Source organism: Biomphalaria glabrata, chromosome 16, assembly GCF_947242115.1.
Source record: "Biomphalaria glabrata chromosome 16, xgBioGlab47.1, whole genome shotgun sequence".
NCBI classification, from domain to species: Eukaryota; Metazoa; Mollusca; class Gastropoda; family Planorbidae; genus Biomphalaria; species Biomphalaria glabrata.
In genome coordinates, this window is record NC_074726.1 from 21348794 (window position 1) to 21371223 (window position 22430).

Below are 22430 nucleotides of genomic sequence, written 5' to 3' on the forward strand. Positions count from 1 at the left end.
CCCGTTTAATATCCCGTTGTTTTCTTTCATGTTGTTTTCTTTTCCGTTGTTTACTTTCCCGTTGTTTACTTTCCCGTTTAATTTCCCGTTGTTTTCTTTTATGTTATTTATTTTCCCGTTGTTTTCTTTCACGTTTACTTTCCCGTTGTTTACTTTCCCGTTTACTTTCCCGTTGTTTTCTTTCCCGTTGTTTTCTTTCCTGTTGTTTACTTTCCCGTTGTTTACTTTCCCGTTGTTTACTTTCCCGTTGTTTTCTTTCATGTTGTTTTCTTTCCCGTTGTTTACTTTCCCGTTATTTACTTTCCCGTTTACTTTCCCGTTGTTTTCTTTTATGTTATTTACTTTCCCGTTGTTTACTTTCCCGTTTATTATCCCGTTGTTTTCTTTCATGTTGTTTTCTTTCCCGTTGTTTTCTTTTGTTATTTACTTTCCCGTTGTTTACTTTCCCGTTGTTTTCTTTCATGTTGTTTTCTTTCCCGTTGTTTACTTTCCCGTTTAATTTCCCGTTGTTTTCTTTTATGTTATTTATTTTCCCGTTGTTTTCTTTCACGTTTACTTTCCCGTTGTTTACTGTCCCGTTGTTTTCTTTTAAGTTTTTTATTTTCCCGTTGTTTACTTTCCCGTTGTTTTCTTTTATGTTATTTATTTTCCCGTTGTTTTCTTTCACGTTGTTTACTTTCCCGTTGTTTTCTTTCCCGTTGTTTTCTTTCACGTTGTTTACTTTACCGCTGTTTTCTTTCCCGTTGTTTACTTTCCCGTTGTTTTCTTTTATGTTATTTACTTTCCCGTTGTTTTCTTTCCCGTTTTTTACTTGATGTGTAGTAATATTCAAAATACAAATTTAAACACAACTACTGCTAAATGTTCAAAACTTCTAATAGGTATAATATAGTAAACTCGAATATAACCTTTGCGTAGGCGCATACTAATTCAAAAAATATTCAGTGACAAGGAAAATACAATTTTTCTGAAATTTCAATCAAGTATGTTGTCATGCAGCACAAGCTTACGATAGGATATTGGAATGTCTGACAAAAGTGTGAGTTAATGCTGGGAATCGAAGAACTTGTCTGGCAGAGCATGTACTTATAGTGCTTTATAGCATCGTAGATAAACACATGTGTAGAGGTTTTAAAAAAAAAAGCCTTTTAATATTCTAACATCTTACGTATTGCAGTTCGTTATAAAGTCTGCCTTTGCCTAATGGAGAGTTTGCGTTTTATGCATATATTTTCTACATTTGTTCTTAAATTTTCAGCTTGTTTTTTCTCTCTGTGCTGTCTGCAATCCTTCATTGCCTTGTAGCCTGAAACACTGACACTCACAAAACATCGCACTGATGAACAATTATAGACTATTAAGTCATAGTTGACGGTTCCGCTTTATTTGAGAGTGCTGTAGAAAGTATAATCTTTTGTGCCGAGACCTTTAAGAACGCTTTCCATTGTACAGATTTAATATACCAATAATGAAAGCAGCCAGTGACATGGCCAAATTTGCCATTATTAGTTATGCCACCCTTCCTCCCTCTGATGGCGGGATACTATGTGACAAAAGCGATGCTATTGGAATACTAGGCTTTAAGTGGTGTAGTTCTTTATTTCTGATCTATTTCGCAACTTTTTAAGTGTGTATAATCTCGACTCGCGAGGCTCTGTGTGGCCGCACACTTTGCATAAGTGGAATTATGACCAAAAGTCTTTAGTGCTTTTTTACATCTTTTTAAAATGCGTTTTAATGCTTATCAATTTAGTTTAACATCACACGGTTTCCTGACTTGGTAGGCAGTGACGCACTAGGGGCAGTGGCGGGTAAGCGGGAGAGTAGGGTGTGTATTACTATGGGACTCTAAGCACTACATAATATATTGGAACGACTCTCTTGACCAGGCTCTCTTGACACTGCACAACAAGACACAGCCAACTCAAATAACTGGACAACTCAGGCTTTACAAAAAGTAGCTATTTAATGTCTAATAAATTCACAGTCAACACTGTACAATTGACAACTCAGTACTTTGACTGTAAAAATGTTCCACCGTCAATAACCCTACTGCTGTATAAAGTCTGTACTGCTGTGAAGACTCTACTGTACCGGAACTAAATAGTGAACCGTCCATACTCTGACACCTTCGCTCTGTATATAGGTTCTCTGAAGGTTTTCTGGATCTGATAGAACATCGTTAGTTCATTCTGGTTGATCACATGAGACCATATTCTACTGTGATTGGCCTGAGTAGTGTTCAGAACTCAGATCTTTCCTGAAGCGTCCCTGCCCATCACCGTTGACTGCTCACCTAGAGCTGGCCTTTGTTATCTGTGTCAGCTGTTTACACACACACACGAGTACCCCTATTCGCGTCGCCACCACAGATATAACAATATACATTTTCCTGTCGCTACGAATTGTTCGTTGGTTATCTTCCTTTACATTATACATAAGTTTTCTATTATTACTGGTGACTATTCTTAATTTAAAAAAAATGGTAATGCCTCTGCAAACCCAAATGTGCTAATAAAAAAAACGCTCACCCACAAAAATTCTGTTTCTGCTATTAAACATTAGGAAGTCGCCATAAATAAACTGGGAAGAAAAATCAAAATAGTTTATGGGAAAATTAACCGCTGCCGTTTCCATAGTGAAAGATGCTTATTAATTCTAAGCACAATGTAAGTTATAGCAGGTTAACTTTTCATTTTATTTCATCCATCCCAAGTGAAAGAATTAATAATGAGTAGTGAAGGAATCAGTCAGTGCCTTTGTAAATATTTTATAGATATTCACTAATATAGATTGCTGGATTGAATGACGATGAATAGAGTAATATATTGAAATAAAAGATATTAAATGTTCAACACCAATGTTCATCATCACTAGCTGAAATCAATCAATACTGTATGCAGTCTTGGAGCTTAGGGTAAGACTTGTGTGGACAGAAGCCGACACAGTGAGCCTCGTACTGATAGTCTTTGCACATCTGAAACAGATTGTTTTGGAGTGTGTTAAGTATAAACTGGATAATACATAGACTGATTTACTACTGACACTATCTTGAGAGAAAAGGGAATTTTATTTAGTGTATTTGTCAAGTTTGAGTGTGATTTTGGAACAGAAAGATTAATTAGCAATAGCAAGTAGGAAGGTGGGGGCTAAAAGTGAGTTGTCACAAAAAGACAAATGTTACACAGACATAATATGATGTGCAATTAAAAACGCTAAACTACAGTTAAGATCACAGACCTATATATATTATATCTAGACTGGACATGGAGTTTTTTTTAACTCTACAAAAAATGTCATGAAAATTTTGAAACAAGGCGTTGTTTTTTAAAGTAGCTACAAGAAGTGAAGTTGTTTTTATTTCCACCCTAACCTTTGTAACATATAGATCTAGATCTAGTAATTGAACATTATTATTATTATTATTTATTATTTTGCAATTTTTAGATACATAATCTAAAAATATCAAGGTAATCAATTTAAATCAATCAATTCAAATGTACATAACATGATTAAAATCAATAGACGTCAATTATTTCAATCTAGGATTTTCGAAATGGAATCTTAATGGAATTGTCAAGAAATTACTTTATTTCATGAACTCTAATAGAAAGCCCCAAACGTGACACTATAGAAGTGTAAAAAAAAGCAAAGTTCCTCTTTCAGACCATGCATATGATCTTAAGGTCATCTGTTTATGTGGCCAACGGTTAATGAGTAGGGTGTCATGTGGCCAGCACAACGACTAACCGCCTTAACTCTCCCCAGCTAAAGTGAGGTACCCATTAGAGTTGGGTGGACTCATGGGCGCCCTAAAAATCCAGAAATTCAAAATCCCAGTCTTCACCGAGATTCAAACCCAGGACCCTTGGTTTTGAAGCAAAGCGCTTAACCACTCAACCACCGCGTCCCCAAACAGAAGTGTGCTATATCTATCTTTTCAAAGTAAACTAAACATTGTCGAATGGAGTATCCACCACCTACCCAACACTGGTCATCAGAAGGTCCGTCACAACCAACAGCGCAGGAGTTGTGGCAGCATTGGCTACTCTCTGGCCCAAAACAACGACCATTACAGTCAGCATGGCACGGTCCAGACTTGCGTGGATCAGCTGTAGATAAGAAGGCATATTGGGCATAATTATAGCATAAAAAAAATAAAGCTACAATGGGACGTAACCGATTTATTTTCAAAGTAAAGGGATTTCGTCTACTTCCTAAACTCAGGGCTGGATTTAGATCTAGAAAACATTTTGGAAAGTGTAGACTGTGCCCTCCAGGGCTGGATTTAGATCTAGAAAACATTTTGGACAGTGTAGACTGTGCCCTCCAGGGCTGGATTTAGATCTAGATAACATTTTAGACAGTGTAGACCTCCAGGGCTGGATTTAGATCTAGATAACATTTTGGACAGTGTAGACTGTGCCCTCCAGGGCTGGCCTCCATTAATTAAATAATATGTATACCGGTACTTTCCATGTACAGTGAACAGTGTGGCGTGTAATAATTGCTTACAAACAGTAATTACTATTAATCTAATCTATGTAGGCTATGTCAATTATGAATATTTTGTTTCGAATTTCAATAAATTTTTATTTGTGTAGTTTATGTAGCTTATTCCAATGTTGTAAAGTGCTTTCGTAGACCCCCAAATCAATATTTAACTCATAGATTTGATCAACATTTTAAGTTTAAATAGATCTTTAAGTCTATCATCAATCATTCTATGTCATTGCTCTCCCTGAACCACCATGTATAGTTATCAATTTTAATGAATCTTTCGAACTTTTAAATTCATTTTGTACACTACAAAACACTATCCCTAACTATATAGTTCGTCCATCGTGGTTCGATGATGACCACTTTGTCATCGAGGGGGCTGAGGGCTTTGCACTGGGGTTTTATGCCTCCTCATGTGGCTGGTGAGACCTATGTTCGGCTGCACACTGGGCAGGTTATTCCAGCTGGAGCTAGTGTCGTTTGTCTTGCTTTTCTTTTCTGGCGTTTTTCTTCTGCCTGCGTTGTTCTTTTTTCCTCAGCAACCTGTACGCCAGTTTTCACAGCGTGACGCCATGATGCTCTGTCGTGTGCCTCTGTCTCCCAGGTGCCAGGGTCTATGCTGAACGCCTTCAGAGAAGCTTTGAGGGTGTCCCTGAAGCGCTTTCTTTGCCCACCTTGCGAGCGCTTTCCTTCGCTTAGTTGGCCATACAAGAGTCGTTTTGGGATGCGGTGGTCTTCCATTCTGTAGACGTGACCTGCCCATCGCAGCTGGGACTGCATCAGGATTGTGTGGATGCTTTGCAGACACGCTCTTCGAAGGACTTCTGTATCTGGTATCCCTAACTCTATGTCTATAAGGGCCATACATAAGCGACTACGTCAGTGGGTACTATAAACTAATGTCTGTTTTTCATTTCGTTTTCTTATTTTTAATGGATGTATTGGCAGAAAATAATAGTGCTGTTATATTTTAGCAGTATTGCATGTCCTCAAGTTAAGAAAGTCCTCCCCTTCCCCCGTCAGACTTGGTGAGTCAGAGCTTAAAGAGTTGGACAAGTTATCATATCTTGGCAGCATCACAACAAACGATGTAGCGTGCCGAATAGGAAAGGCAGGGGGCAGCCCATTTGGACAATTTAAGCCATTGGACTTGAGACAAAAATACACCTTCTTGACATAATCGTCATCCCAACAACAACATAAGCATGTGAGACTTGGAAGTCATCTGTCTAAATTGAGAAAAGGCTAAATGTGGCTCAACAAAGATGGCTAAGTCGAATTTTAGGAGTCAGTTACACAGATCGGGTCTCAATCAAGGAAATCCTATGCCGAACTGGAAGTCGACCACTTAGTGAGATTGTGACAGAGCGTCGCTTGAGGTTTCTGTAGTCACAGAAAGATCTGACTTTTGAGGCCGATTAGATATTCACAACTGATGTGCTAGGCTATTTGGTTGTCATGCACAGATTAATCACATAAGAATATGGTCAGAGAAGGTAAACGAAACAAACAAAATAATACCGTTATCTAAGGGGAAGAACTCCGCACTTACAGCTATATCTTTGAATAATGTGAAAGTTATTTCCCTTATTCGAAATTAAGGAAATCATTAAATACAAATAATTAATTGAGACGTAGTGGTTATTTTGTAAATTGATTCATGTTTTGTTAGGTACAATAAATACATGTTTAAAGTTTCAACTTGATCCGAGAATTGGTGTGATGAAATAATGGAAACAATTATATAAGGGGAGTAAAACCTACATATTTAGCCATATTTGTGAATACCCTTGTCGGTATGAAACAAAATAATTAATTACCAGTAATTAATTGACTAACTGGTTAATTTTTGTTATCGATTCGAGTCTTGTCTATGCTAATAAATAATTGTGCGAAGTTTCAACTTGATCCAAAAATAGATGTGGGAGAAATAACGTTTACAAAAACTTTTTAACTGACCGACATTGTGAAGCAGAGAGAAAATATAAAGCTATAGATTAATACATTTATTCTAGAAAAGGTCAAAGTGTAGGCCTATCTAATTGTAGGAGAATACCTATATGATGCGGGAGGAGAAATAACTACAATGGATATAATAGCAATAATAGATACAGAACCAGGGACGGTTATAGGAATATATGTTACAGCAAAGATAGGTTTGAATAGGGTATACATATTGTTACGAATCTCGCTATCCAGGCTCTCTTCAAACTGCACCACACGACACAACGAACTTAACCTCACAACTCAGGGCTCCAAAGTAACAGTAGCAATTTAATTTCAAACACAATACAACACTGTACAATTGGCAACAATATTACACAAACTGTCCAAAATCCTAGCCTTGCTCCGCCTGAATTCACACACCGTACTGTTTCTAACTTCGCCTCGTACTGGTCACATTGCGAGGTAACGTGAAGTCCAGTCTTTCTGACACACTCGCTCTTATATATACTGTCTCTACTGGCCTTCTAGAATCGGATGGAACGTTCTTGACCACTCAGAATGATCACGATCGCCGTGACTTGCGTGCGTAATATTTACACACAGGTCGTTGCCGAACTGGCATGTTCTGTCACTGGTCACAGTTGACCGCTCGTCCTGCGCTGGGCTGGGGCGATTTGCGTCGGCTGACTACGCACACACTGCAAATATCCCCATCTGTGCCACCACCAGGTTTATAACAATATTTATTGTTAGTTTAACTAGGTTTAAGTATTAAAGCATATGACTATCAGTCATGGCTCTCAGGTCTGCCTTGGATGATTGGAGGCAATAAGCGAAGTAAATTAAGTGGCCCCATGTACAATAAAGAAAAAAAAAATAAATTATGCAATTTATTATAAGCCTGACCGTCTTTATCTAAATAGACAAATAAATGAAATTCTTGTATCGCAATTTCCATAGTAGAGACATAGATACACAAGTAAACTAAGAGTCCTAGTGCTCTACGATGTTTGAGATCTGATCTGATCTACGTTGCGCAATTTTTTCTCAATTTTTTAGTCCTGCTGCCTATGCTTAAGGCCGGCCCTGTGGCTCTTGTCAGAGGCTTTTAAAGATTTTGGAATTAAAGTGTAGGCCTGTCACACGAAATTGTCTGACACTAAGAAACAAATCTAGAGACAAGCCCTTGCAATTATATGTGTAATAAATAAGCCTGGTCGTTAGACGACGAGTCAGTCAACTCTTAACCATCTAAACGCCTGGTCTACCAGATTTACATAACGCTTGATCATCTAGTATTCTAGTTGCTTATTCAGACGGTTGACCAGCAAGATGAACCATTTCGTACAGTGGAAGGCTGTCAACGAGTCAGATTGCAGACACTACAGAGGAAACAGCCGTTAGAACTAGGGGAAAATATTTAGACGCCTCACCAGTCCTTGTAAAAGACAGTTTCCCGTTCCCGGCTGTCAGGTGCACCCTTGTAAGTACTGAATTTTTATCGAGTTAACACAATAGAGCACCAGGTCTGAAAGTGTAACTTCCCTTTTTTTAAAACCAAAACGTACTCTGTCGTTTCGCTGTGGTCTGTACTATGTTCGTCAACGAACTAAACGAACTCAATGGTTTTCATTTCAAATATCCTCGAACATTAGCAACATACATCGAAACATACACAGACCCATCACAAACGAAGAGATAAGAAACAGGATCACAACGGCTCTTGGGCCCCTCGATGACGTGCTAACCAATGTAAAAAAACAAAAACACAAGCTAAAGCTTTATGGCCATTTCACAAGGTCCTCGGGGCTCGCAAAGACATTCCTTCAAGGAACAGTACCAGAAGGCGATGGGAAGACATCAATGAATGGATGGGCCTGTCATTGAAAGAGGGAGGAATAGAGAAAGACGGTCGACAGATCATGTGTGGTGCCCCAACAGCTCATTAGACTAAGGGATAAAGTGAATGTGATCTAAATAAGTAATAATCAGTGAAATAATACAACAAGGAAATAGAAGAAAGATGTACTTCGACTAAAAAGCAGGACATGGGGCCGATTGGGGGGGGGGGGGGGGAATTGCCCCTACCACCCCCTTCCCTCGATCCCCCAATGAATTTGAAGGGGACTAATTCTGCTTATACCACCACTTCAGTCAAGTACAAATTCACTCCTTTGTTTGAAATACCAAACAAAGTAATTAATTACCAAAAGTTAATTAACTAATTCATTTTTTAATATTGATTATTGTGTTGTCAGGTAAAAGAAATAATTGTGCAAAATTTCAGCTTGATCCGAGATTTGGTGTTGGAGAAATAATGCCTATTAACTTTTGGTCAGACAGACAGACACACAGAAAGAAGACAGAGTGAGTTGATATAAGCTTTGTAAAAAGTTAAGCAGCAATAGTACACAAAACACTGAACCATAATTTTTAAATACAAAAAAACACAACCTAATAAAATACTCAGGAAGACACAAAGATAAAGATACATTTCTTATTCCATATGCTAGGACAAATTCGCATAAGTGCCCCTTTTCCCTAGTGCCACTTGAGTATGGAATGGGTTGCCTGAATCAGCCAGGAAAACAATAGAGTTACCAGAGTTGAAGTCTCTAACATGCATGACTAGATTAGCTCATGGATACGCGTAGGACGTAATTATCTTCTCTTTTGAAGGAACGTCTGTAATTTATAAGATAAGAGAATTAGAGACATAGGTCCCTATATATTTTTTTTTGATACACTTACCTTGTTGGCACAATGCCTTGCTGTCTCCCCACCTGCGTCCCCTTTCACACAATGTTGTGTCTTTGTTATTGGCAACTAATAAAAATAGAAATCACAAAAGTAATTCATAATTAACATTGCATACTACTTTCCTTCTAAAACAGTAGACACATCTAGTTATAAGTAATGTCAAGAGTGAACTTTAAAATTGGTTTCAATGACAATTAGATCGCTAGGATTGGTGTCGCAGCTGATATCAGAAACTTATCCAGGATTGTGTTAAGATATTTCGTGGCATTGTAGGTCTCGAAAGACTATTTTTTTTCCCAATGCAAATTCTCCTGTGACTATTTTAATTTTTGATTGTTTTTATATAACGTATCTTTCAAGCGTACAGCATTGCCAGTACGCTGTGATTCAATCTCTTTTGTGGACCATGGAAGGGGGGGGGTATCTAGGAGAAGGTTTCCATGCTGCCTTAAGACGCTCAGCAAATACAACTCTGCTTGAGTCAGGATTCAAACTCAAGCCCCCTTGTTAGGTAGCCAAGTCGTAGTCAAACGGTTTGGGCCTTTCAGCCACACATCCCTAATGATATCAGTCTTTACTGCACATGCACGGTCACATGTCAGGCAGAGACGCTGCAGCATTACTGTCTTTTTCAACGTTTTTGATCCAGGAGTCTCTAGTCTCTATGTCTTTTCCTTTTCAGCCATGTTTAATCTTGAAGAACTTCATGTCACTCTGACAAACACCAGTGTAACTTAAGAGTGGACAACCTGCATCTCTCCTGCACTCTATTAGATCACCTTATCTTGAAGAAGTTACCCGGTGGCTTTTGATGAGCCAGTCAATGCTTGTACTGCTGAAAACGGAATGAATGTCCTGGCGCCCTGCTCATTTCAGTACTTCCTCATTGGTGACCTTATCTTGTCTTATATTCAACTGATCCCAATTAGATATCAATGCAATAATTCATTTAGTTTTAGCCCATCTTTTCCCCTAATGTGTCACCATTCCTATCCTGGCATCCTGCTCATCTCAGAACTTCCTTGTTGGTGACTTATATTATACTCAACTGTTACCAATTAGTTTTTAACCCAATAATTTATTTAATATACAACCTACCATTAATTCTATCTCCAGATAAGCAACTCCTACCTGATTCATTGTAAGGACCATCCTGAAAGTGTGCAGCATCCTGTCGTCCCCTCAAAATGGGTTCCCAGTCTATTGTGTTGATGTAACCCAGGAAAGGGTTTCCCAAAAACAACACTTTACCATTGGAGATCTCTGAGAAAACAAAAAAATGCATTACAGTTACAATCTTAGGACGATTAGGCTTACTTTTAACTTATTAGAATTATAAAGATGATCAAGACTAAGACTACGACCATGTCTGCTATTATGTTCTTTATCAGAAATTTTTTGTCTTATCTTATAAAATACAGACGTTACTTCAAAAAAGATGATTACGCCCTACGAGTGTTCGTAGGTCAATCTAGTCATGCATGTTAACCAATCTGTATATATAATTATCTACGTCGGCACACCACGCACGCACTTCATGGAAAGATAACTCTTTTATTTCTGCAAGTTGGACTAGAGTTACTCTATGTAACTTTCGCGGCGACAAAGAGCGCGACTCAGAAAAAAAAGAGGGGGGGGGGGAGAGAACAAGTAATCTTCTCTGTATACATAATTCTCTACGTCACCCAACCATGCGGGACACCACGCACCACACCGACTCTCTAACCCTCCTCCCGCCCCCCTCCCGCCCGCATCCGCGCCTTCCTCGCTCTCCAGGCATGCGCACACAGCCGTTTGCCCTAACCCACCCCATTTGGTCAGCTAGTGACTTAAATTCTGCCAAGTCATTGGTTTTTCCTTGCTGATTCAGACAACCCATTCCATGCTCTAATACAGGGGTCTCAAACTCATTTCAGCATGTGGGCAACAGTGGAAAGTAACAATCATTCAGCGGGCCGCACCACAAAAAGATAATGTTTTTTCATTAAATTTTACGAACACTACTGTCACTGCAGTTAAATGCTAAAATAAAGTTTTTATAATTATTAATTACATTTAGTGTAGTTTATTACATGCACAGGTAGTTTAGTTTACTAAAATAAGTTGACGTTGTCTCTGTCACTTATTAAAAAGCAGAAACTGTAGCTACCCAAAAAAACTACAACTATAATTTCTAGGCCTATTGCAGATAGCTCGTCACTCATGTTTCTGTCCACTCAGCTGAGAGCGTTTGGCAGAGACCAGACCATCGACATTAGGACTGAAGTCGCGTGTAGTGGCAAGCCGCAAGAGTGCTCTCAGATGCTCTCAGAAGCTTATCAGTCAGTTTTGATCGTAATGCTGTTTTGTTGATCATTCTGAAAAAAACTGTTCGCAAACGTACGTACTCCCAAACATCGCTAGAATTCTGGCAGCTGCGCAGAATAAGTTTGGAAACTTCTCTCTGGGAAGAAACTGGTAGAAATCTGGAAAGCCAACATCAGCGTATTTTTGCTTCAGAACAGTGTCACACTGCAGGTCCAGTCGTTCCATCTGGACTTCCTCTGGAACGTTTTTCATGTCAACTGCGAACGGAGTGGCAAAAAGGAAAAACTGTGATTCGAGAGCAGTGAATTGCTGAAAGCGGTAGTCCGGAGAGAATGTCTACGTAGTCTTTCAGGCGCTGTGGTTCAACCGTAATGCTCTGTAGAAAAGACTAATGAGCCAGGTTTCCATCTGCCAGCTGAGTGGCCAACAAAATCAGCTTGCATCTGAATGATTTGATGCGGTCAAACATCACGATAATCAGCTGCTTTGTGCCCTGTAGTTTTGAATTAAGTGCATTGAGATGTTGCGTGATGTCAGTAAGAAAAGCAAGATCCGACAAAACAATTGGGTCACTGAGCTGAGGTATGTCTCTGTCTTTCATTGCCATGAGCAATGCTATTTCCCGTCTCAGTTCAAAGAATCTCTGCAGCACTTTTCCACGACTCAACCATCTGACTTCCGTATGATAAAGCAACTCACCGTATTCCGTTTCTAAATCAGCTAGAAATGACACAAACCGTCTGTGGTTGAGACCTCGTGCACGTATGAAGTTCACCGTCTTCACGACAACATCCATCACGTTCTTCATTTGTTGACTTTTGCCACAGAGTGCTTCTTGGTGCAGAATTCAGTGTATGGCTGCAAAAAGTCCCGCCAAGCTGAGCTGATACCGTTTCTCTACCATTAATCCAAAAACACCAACCTTCTCTGAACACATTGCTGGTGCACCGTCCGTAGCCACTGAAACAAGTTTTTCCCACGGTAGCCCACACCTGCCAATACAAGCTTTCAGTTCTTGAAACACGTCGCGTCCAGTCGTCGTTCCTTTCATGGGTAGTAAGTCCAAAGGCTCTTCAACAATATTCAAGTTTTCGTCGACCCAACGAATAAATACGGCACAGTATGCGGTGTCTGTTACACCAGTAGACTCGTCCAGTGCAATGGAATATGCTACAAAGTTTTTTGCAGCGGCAATCAGTTGCTGTTGAACATTTGTTGCTGATTCAGTGATCCTGCTTGCAACTGTGTTCGCAGACAAACTTCGAAGAGTTTCTTTTTCTTGGGGCAGATAATTTCACACGCCTGTAGCATACACTCTTTTACAAACTGGCCTTCAGTGAATGGTCGTGATGCCATCTCGCTGACAACAAAGCTTGCCTTCACAGAATCTTCCCTTGCAGTGGGGGGACACTTCATTTACAGATGTGTCCAGTTGTAAATCATTTCACGGCTTATATGTGGTCATTATAAATTTTATCTATTTTTTTTTTAATTCGCGGAGGTGGCCGCGGGCCACACAAACTTGTTTCGCGGGCCACAAGTGGCCCGCGGGCCACGTGTTTGAGACCCCTGCTCTAATAGCACTAGGAAAGAAGGAGCATTTGCACAAATTGGTCCTAGCGTATGGAACGAGGAATGTGATTACATTGACTCTTTTTCAAAGTATAAACAATAACAACAACATTGCTCAAATGACATGAAACACAGGAGACGTTTATTGAGTGACTAGACACGCAGACGTCTTGAAACTTTTCACATTCAACGAGTAGCGCTGCTACAGTCTGACCATAGAGAGGTCTGACAGAGTAAGGAACAAGTTTTTGTAGTGCTCAGTTCTCGCCTTAATGGTCAGAAGTCGCCTACTTCTGGACGACATGATGTACAAAGAAATGACTATGCCTAACAAACTGGACAGTATTAACTTCCTCCCCCTCAAAGAACAATCTACAATCTTCCAACTATAAGACAGGACACACACCTTTGCTAAATTACCATCTCAATAAAATAAATCCCACACAACTTCCCCTTTGTAGTCACTGCACCCACCCTTATGAAACCGTAAACCATATCCTTTTTGAATGCCCCTTCCTAATCCACCTTAGGCAGACCCTACTACCACTACAGCCCAACATAACCAACACCCTTTACGGCAGTGCTGAACAACTGAATAAAACAGCACACTATTTTTCCTTGGCACAGTCTGCAAAAGAGCTCACAGCTCAGAAGCAAAAAGCTAGCAAGAAGAAGAAGAAGACGTGATGTAAGGGGTGGTGGTTGTCTTCAAAAAATTGTCCGATTTGGCTGAGACATCTTTGTTGAAAACGGTAATTTGAAAATGCTAGGTTATAGGGTTCAGATCTCTTAAGACAATGTTTGACTACTCACTATCTTTTTTTTTTTAATTTTGACTTACTTGTACTATGCTTAAAATGTAAAAAAAAAATAAAAAAATAAAAATAAAAGCAATGCTCAATAAAAAAAAATATACAATGACCAATAAAACATAAAACTTGTTTTGCTTTATTACCTTTCAGTTGTGGCAAATGGATTTCTTTCAGTCCCCAAGAACTATCATCATTGCGAGATGTTAGACCAACAACAAGGCTGTAGTCATCGTCTGGAATGATTTTAAATATATACAAAAGTTCTCAGAATTGTTAGTACTAATAAGATTTACTATCCAGAAAAATAAATGCTGTAATTAAAATGTGTTACATTTCTTAAATAAGCCATCACATAATATAAAGCGAATTATTGAAAAATAGACCTAAGTATATTTAAAAAGTTACATGTTGTTTGATTGAAATAGATATATATATATATTTAATGACTAATTGTGTGAGTGATTCGACTTGCTTGCGTGTGTGTGTGTGTACTTAGTGTTGAGCTTTATTTTCCACATCCCCCCTCCCCCACCTAGGATGCAAGATCAAAGATCCTCTTAGGGATGTTAAAGAGTATAGTACTTACCCATAATCCTGTACGTTTGATTGCCCCTAATGACTTGCAGACTGTCCAATGGTATAATCTCAACTTCAGTTACTAAGCCAATCAGGACATAGCCGCTGACGTAGCGAATAGTCTGATTGATAGTATCAAAAGTATTTGTTACAAACTTGAAATAATAAACAAACAAACACGCTCATTCACGCCCGGACACTCAGGAAACGTAACTCATCATTTATAAAACAGAGAATTAGTTATTTTCCTCCCCTTACAGTTTCAAATATATCCACCCAAGTGTGCTACGATCGAGCCCTAGCCTACTTCATCCCTTCCATACAAATTATGTGAAATAAGAGTCAATAACACAAGACTTTAAAGAAGCCACATTTGTCCATCTATACAAGTGCAAAGGAAACCGCCAAATCTGCAACAACCACAGAGGAATATATCTTCTCTCTATTGCTGGGAAAATCCTTGCTTGTATTTAACTATTTCAGCTTAGGATCATCTAGAACATGTACTTATATCAGAAGGCAAACGCGGCTTCAGAAAGGAACCATTAACATGATCTTTGGGGTAAGGCAGCTCCATGAACAAAATTTTGACCTAACAAAAAACTGTTAGCAGTGAAGGACTCTGGAAGATCATGTCCACAAAAATCCATAACCATGATGAGACTATTTCATGATGGCAAGAAGGCTCGAGTTGCGGATAACCATCAGAGCCTTTTGAAGTATCAACTGAGGTAAAACAAGGCTGTGTCCCAGTACCCACACTGTTCAGTATCATGTTCTCTGCTAGGTGACATATGCATTCATAGATAAGATAGAAACGGAGTAAATAGAACGCATAGATTGAATGGTGGTCTATTCAACTCGAGGCAGCTCAAAGCGAAATCAAAAACAAAATCTGCAACTATCAGGGACCTTGCTGACGACTGTGCTCTGAATGTCTGGTCCGATATTAATCTGCAGAGCATCGTCAATGACTTTTTAAGTTTATGTTCAGACTTCGTCCTCACAATAAACACAAAAAAAAGCACGAAGTCTTATACTTGCCTGCTGCAGGTAAAGTCTCCTTGGATCTAAGCATTAAGATAAATGGACAGGAAATAAATGCAGTGAACAGATTCACCTCCCTTGGCAAGTGAAACATCGATACTGAAATCGACTTGCGTATCGCCAAGACCAGTGCAAAATATGGTATATTGTCTAAAAATGTTTGGAATAGACAAGTTACCACCACAAGCACAAAGCTAGGGATCTATCAAGCTGTCAACCTCCTTAGATTGCTCTACGCTTCAAAAAACGTGGACAGTATACAGAAAACAAAACAAACAAAAAAAACTGAACCACTTTCATACGATCTATCTCAGAGAAATACTGAATGTTAAATGAAGAGAACAATTAACGGATACTGAAGTCCTTCGAAGAGCGGGCCTGCAAAAGCATCTACACAATTTTCATGCAGTCCCAGCTGCAATGGGCGAATCACATCTGCAAAATGGAAGACTGCCGCATCCCTAAATGACTCCTTCATAGTCAATTCAATAAAGGAAAGGCATCACAAGACGGACAAAGAAAACGCTTCAGGGACACCTTCAAAGCGTCTCTGAAAGCCTTCAGCATTGACCCTGCCACATGGAAGACGGAAGCACATGATAGGGCATCATGGCGTCACGCTGTGAAAACTGGCGTAGGCCTACAAACTGCTGCGGACAAGAGAACAGCGTCAGAGAAAAAAGGAACGCCATTGACACTAGCTCCAGCTGCAATAACCTGTCGAACATTCCGGGCTCACATAGGTCTCAACAGCCACTTGGGGAGGCACAAACCCCAGTGTAAAGCACTCACTGGATGATAAAAGTGGTCATCATCGAACCACATTGACTTACTATATATATATATATATATATATATATATATATATGCTATTGGACAAACATCAACACACACACACAAAACGGTTGAACTTATTTTGTTACCTTGAGAAAGCTAAGATCGTAGTTGAGTTTGGGATCCACCAGATTTGTAAGTTCAAGGTTTCCATGGATATAAGTACACCCGGTGTATCTCTTCTTCAGGTTCTGATAGTGAAACTCAAGTGTCCCAGAATATCCAAAACCAACCGTTGTACCGTAGCATTCTAAAAGGGAAATTGAGAAATCAAAATGTTAATCACATATCATCTAGCAGGAATGCGATTAGCTATTAGTGTGTCAGAAATGTATATGGCATAACACGTGTGTCAGAAATGTATATGGCGTAACACGTGTGTCAGAATTGTATATGGTATAACACGTCTGTAAGAATTGTATATGATATAACACGTGTGTCAGAAATGTATATGGTATAACACGTGTGTCAGAAATGTATATGGCATAACACGTGTGTCAGAAATGTATATGGTATAACACGTGTGTCAGAAATGTATATGATATAACACGTGTGTCAGAAATGTATATGGTATAACACGTGTGTCAGAAATGTATATGATATAACACGTGTGTCAGAAATGTATATGGCAAAACACGTGTGTCAGAAATGTATATGGTATAACACATGTGTCAGAAATGTATATGGCATAACACGTGTGTCAGAAATGTATATGGTATAACACGTGTGTTAGAAATGTATATGCTATAACACGTGTGACAGAGATGTATATGGCGTAACACGTGTGTCAGAAATGTATATGGCATAACACGTGTGTCAGAAATGTATATGGTATAACACGTGTGACAGAAATGTATATGGCGTAACACGTGTGTTAGAAATGTATATGGTATAACACGTGTGTCAGAAATGTATATGGTATAACAAGTGTGTCACAAATGTATATGGTATAACACATGTGTCAGAAATGTATATGGCATAACACGTGTGTCAGAAATGTATATGGTATAACACGTGTGTCAGAAATGTATATGCTATAACACGTGTGACAGAGATGTATATGGCGTAACACGTGTGTCAGAAATGTATATGGCATAACACGTGTGTCAGAAATGTATATGGTATAACACGTGTGACAGAAATGTATATGGCGTAACACGTGTGTCAGAAATGTATATGGTATAACACGTGTGTCAGAAATGTATATGGTATAACAAGTGTGTTACAAATGTATATGGTATAACACGTGTGTCACAAATGTATATGGCATAACATGTGTGTCAGAAATTTGTATGATGTAACACGCATTTGATCACATCCGTTTATTATGAAACACGGATCCTTGAGTCTCATTGGTGTTCTCCCCTTCCGACGAGACCGTAGGCCAATCTCACGGGAGATTCATCCGAGTTCCATAGTGTAATGCCACTGACCATGAAAGAGCAGCCACCACAGCGTTAGACCTACCCCTCAAGAAAAAAAGCTTGGCTAATTGGACGGCTTAACGGAGCCTTTTGTGCATCCTCCCCATGTGCAATGCGTGTCCGTATCTGAAATTGTCTAGTTGTGTTGTGCGTTGCACTTGGAACACTAAGGCCAGCAAAAGCGAACAAAAGCTCCCTTTCACCGGCCTGAAGTGGGCGGCGAGTTCCTCCTTCCCGCTATCCTGTCCGACGGAGGGTGAGTCTCTGGGTTAAACTTAGAGTTTGTTTCGCGTTCACTTCCAACGGACACGGGCACTCCGGACTCGCGGACTAGAGACGCGGCCGAAGGTCGCACCACTGGGGCCCCGTCGTATTTATATACTATACCAGGCTGACCGTACGTGAAACGCCATTTATGTAACGGCCCCTTGAGGGACGGCGCCTGGACGTTGACAGATCGCTGCGGGAGCTTTTTTTTTACATCCCCGCACTGTACAATGAGGTTACTCTCGTACCCTCTTAGACAGCCCTGCGGGAGCTTGGTTTCGCTACCCTTTGGCCTAGTCGTCCCCTCTCACGACCGTTTCCACCCGGACGCCACGATGAGGCAGGGCAGCAAGACGGATCGTACTGTGGAAGCCCAGATAAGAAAATGTTCCTTTTCCCTGTTAGTCTATTGTGCTCCCTTATTCCATAAGGGTTCCACGCTAAGACCATTAAAGATACAAGTGTATCGTGGGTGTGGTCAATGGACAGCTGTTAAAGCATAACCTATTTTTACAATTCCTCTTTTCAGGTTTAAAAAAAAAAAAGAAAAGTGGAACATGGGTGGACTCGGTTCTTGAAAACCGCTTAAACGATATTGCTAGAATTTAACAGTTGATGTATATCTTTAGGAAAAGAATTACACGCTAGCTGGCCACACTGGGAAAACTCTAGTTTGACTGTTATAATTTTTCCAAGATAACTAGTTAATTTAAATTTGGCTAGAGTTCTATCTTGAATTGAATTGTTTAATAAATAAATAGACGCTCATGAACATTTTGCGCACCGTCTTCTAAGTCTGGATCTATAGCCCTGTCATTAGAATTGTATATAGTATATACCATACTCTAGTCAATTTATCAATTCGCTTAACCAGAATTTGTTTACGTGGACAAGGGGTATTGATAAAATCTATCAATCATTGGAGGCGCTGTGGCTGAGCTGTGGGGGTTAGAATCCAGGTGAAGACTGGGATTTTTAATTTCGGGATCTTTGGGCGACTCCGAGTCCACCCAGATTTGACGGGTTCCTGAAGTTAGTCGGGGAAATGTAAAGGCGGTTGATCGTTGTGCTGGCCACATGACAACCTCGTTAACCGTAGGCCACAGAAACAGATGACCTTTACATCATCTGACCTATAGATCGCAAGGTGGAAGCCTTCATTAGTTATTAAGATTATTCAGAGTAAAATAATCGCAAATAGATGTCAAAGTACATTTTACGCACCGCCTTCTAAGTCTGGATCTATAGGCACATCATTAGGAATTTATAAACTCTGAGTAGATTCATGCATTCGCTTAACCAGAATTTTTTTTCTTTGGAAAGAGGGCATTGCTAGAAAGTGGCCGAGCAGAAATGCCTCCATTTTTTAAATCTATCATTTGATAACTAATGAATGTTAGATTTCAAAAATGGAATATTAATATCTTTTGAATGTTACATTTAAAAATGGAACATTAATAACTTTTGAATTTTATATTTAAATAATGGAACATATTTACCCTGCCATTTTTACTCCCAGCATTTACCCCAAAGCTTATCTAAGGGGAAAAACTCCGTACTTACAACTACGTCTCTCAATATTGTAGAATTTATTTCCCTTATTCGATATTGAACAAAATAGTCAATAAGATATAACTAATTTACTTCTTGTTTAATTTTTTTTTGTTGATTCATGTTTTATTAAGTAAAATAAATAAATTTTAAACTTTTAATTTGATCCGAGAATGGGTGTGGGAGAAATAACGTGTTCAATTAACTACAGGGACGAAGCCTTATATATTTAGCTGTTTATGCGAATACTGTAAGATTAATTTCCGAAAAATGAGTGTGGGTGAAATTACGTATACAAACGTTTTACCAGACAGGCAGACAGAGAGAGTAAGTTGTTACAAGCTTTGTAAAAATGGAAAAATCACACACACAATCGAACCATAATTAAATGAACTTTTTCAACGAGGCCTCAGCAAAGTAGGAAAAAAAAATTGTAGAACTCATAGAAAATCGCCACCCGCTCCATCATAGCTACGTTCGGTCGTCCCGAAGTGGGCGACACCTGTTCAGGAAGTCAAACGGTATAAAAATTATTTTGTTCCTTACTCTGTCCGACTGTATGGTCGCTACTCGCTATACGTTTACTGGGGAACATGTGGAACATGGGGAACATGGACACAGTTTAAAGCGTTTGTGTGAAGTAACTCAATGAACTTTCTTGTAGAAATAGAATGTTGTTTGTTTTTAATTGAAAAACAAGGAAAATATTTGTTAAAAATTTTGTTAAAAAAAGGAAGCTTATCTTAGGGGAAGAACTTCACATTTGCAACTATATATTTCAATAATGTAGAATGTATTTCCCCTTTTCGGTATCAAACAAAATAATTAATTCCAATATTTAATTGACTGATTGGTTTATTTTTAATTGATTCATGTTTTGTTAGGTACAATAAATAATTGTGTAAAGTTTTACCTTGATAATGAGTGTGCGAGAAATTACGTGTACCATCTAAGGGGACTTAACCTCACATATTTAGCCATATATCTTAATACTGGATTATTTTTTGCCCTTACTGGTATCAAACAAAAAATGTACCAACAGTAATTGAACTAATTCATGTTTTGTTAGGTTCAATAAAATAATTGTGTAAATTTTTAGCTTGAAATGAGAATGGGTGTAAAAAAAATAACGTAATCCAATGTTGTACCAGTCAGACAGAGTGAGTTGATATAAGCTTTGTAAAAATAGTTTGTCATCAAAACACATTTCAAATACGGATCCGGAGTCTTAAAGAATGTTGATATAGCCTATCATTTGTCATACACACAACCAAAAAATGGGATGTAAAGACATCAACACCATACAGGTAAGAGGCCAAAGCAACATAGAACAATGAAGAAAATAAATAAAATGCAATCGAACTAAAAAATTCTACATTGACAATGCAAAAGTAGAAAAGATTCAAACCTCTTTCCTCAAACTCATCAATCCTCAGATTTACGGAACTGACACACAGAATCACTGTAGATAGGTAGACCGCAATCAAACTGACGATAAACTGGTAGGACATGTTTTTTTCCTCCCAAAACTTGACTATGAAATTGCTTCGAAATGAAAGATTAAAAAGGGGGACTCTAAAAGTATCCCCAAATACAAGGGGTGAGTGATGCTGATGCTATAAATAAGTCTAGCACTTCCTTCTTTCTTCTTCTTCAGAAGTTTAAAAAAAAAGCAGCAAAACAACAACACAAGGAGATAGTCTGTGTAGCTGCAGCGGGCCAGTGTGTTAGAGAGTACCTGTGTGCCGAGCTCACACACACACACACACACCCCACACACACACCACTTGACTCGCGGCATTTACGAAACCAAGATAAGCGAGTGAGCTGGGATGGCCAGTACTGAGCACCCGTGTTTCGTAGCCAGAGCTCGAAGAGTTCTAGATCTAGTGCCTGTCGTACCCACGTAGCGTGCAATCGCTATTATTGACTTTTTTAAAGAAGAAAATAAAAATAATTCGGATACTGAAGAATAGTCAATGAACTTATTTAATTTTTAAAATTTATTTTTCTTTTCTTTTCTGTCCCTCATTTCGACTTGCAATCTCTTAATTGTAAAAGGTTGGGTTAAGATCTGTTCATTAAAGAGTTTAATAAATACAAGAAAAACAGAAAAAAAGAAGTTTAAATTAAAAAAAAAAGTATAATCAATGTAATTGTATCAATTAGTTTGGACCAGTTACGTTATTATATGTATGATTGGCCTAGACGTATAAATCTATGCGATAGTATATTGTTATCAATTGTTTTTGCTACGATATTAGCTTTCTCAATGCGCTATGATCCTATCACTTGTCTGGACCCGATGTGAAAGGGGGAGGGAAGAACGGGCTATCTTGGTGAATGTTTACATGATCGTTTTTAAATGCATAAAAAATGTTCACTCAGGGGTCAAGATTCCTCAAGGGGACTAATTCAACTTATACCACCACATCTGTCAAGTTCGATTTCTTTCCCTTGTTCAAGATACCAAAATAATGAATTGCCAACTATTAACTAAATAATTGGTTATTTTTATTTTTAGTTTTTTTTTTTTTTTTTTGTTGTCAGGTAAAAGAAATTTCAGCTTAATCCGAGATTGGGTGTAGGAGAAATGACGTGTACAAACTTTTTACCAGAGTCAGAGATAGTTGAGATACGCTTCGTAAATATAGTCATTAAATATAGACATATAGGAACATTTTGCGCAGTTTTGTAAGTCTGGATATATGGTTTATTATTAGAATTGTATGTACTGAGTAGATTTATATATACTCTTCACCAGGAATGTTGTTGTGGATAGTCCCTGGGGATGCAGACTTGGGGCGGGGTAAAAAAAAAATTTCCAAAATCT

At 38.7% G+C, this 22430-nt stretch overlaps 1 protein-coding gene across 1 annotated transcript; it reads right to left on the reverse strand.

Annotated features, from left to right (window-relative positions):
* Positions 1-1947: 1947 nt before the first annotated feature.
* LOC106078886 (epidermal growth factor receptor-like) lies at positions 1948-21295 on the reverse strand. Its single transcript, XM_013239950.2, has 8 exons — positions 21006-21295; positions 16445-16605; positions 14485-14596; positions 14042-14131; positions 10339-10470; positions 9199-9273; positions 3985-4112; positions 1948-2977 (listed from the first exon to the last, which is right to left on the reverse strand). Exons 1-8 carry the CDS (start codon positions 21106-21108, stop codon positions 2888-2890), a joined length of 891 nt encoding a protein of 296 aa, XP_013095404.2. The 5' UTR covers positions 21109-21295; the 3' UTR covers positions 1948-2887.
* Positions 21296-22430: the final 1135 nt, after the last annotated feature.

Excerpts from the sequence above, each read along its gene's own strand:
- LOC106078886 (XM_013239950.2), bottom strand. The coding sequence starts at position 21,108 with ATGTCCTACCAGTTTATCGTCAGTTTGATTGCGGTCTACCTATCTACA. Across the intron at positions 14,597-16,444 it reads ACGATCTTAGCTTTCTCAAG|ACTATTCGCTACGTCAGCGG; the intron begins GTAACAAAATAA and ends ACTATCAATCAG. Across the intron at positions 4,113-9,198 it reads CAAGGCATTGTGCCAACAAG|CTGATCCACGCAAGTCTGGA; the intron begins GTAAGTGTATCA and ends TCTTATCTACAG.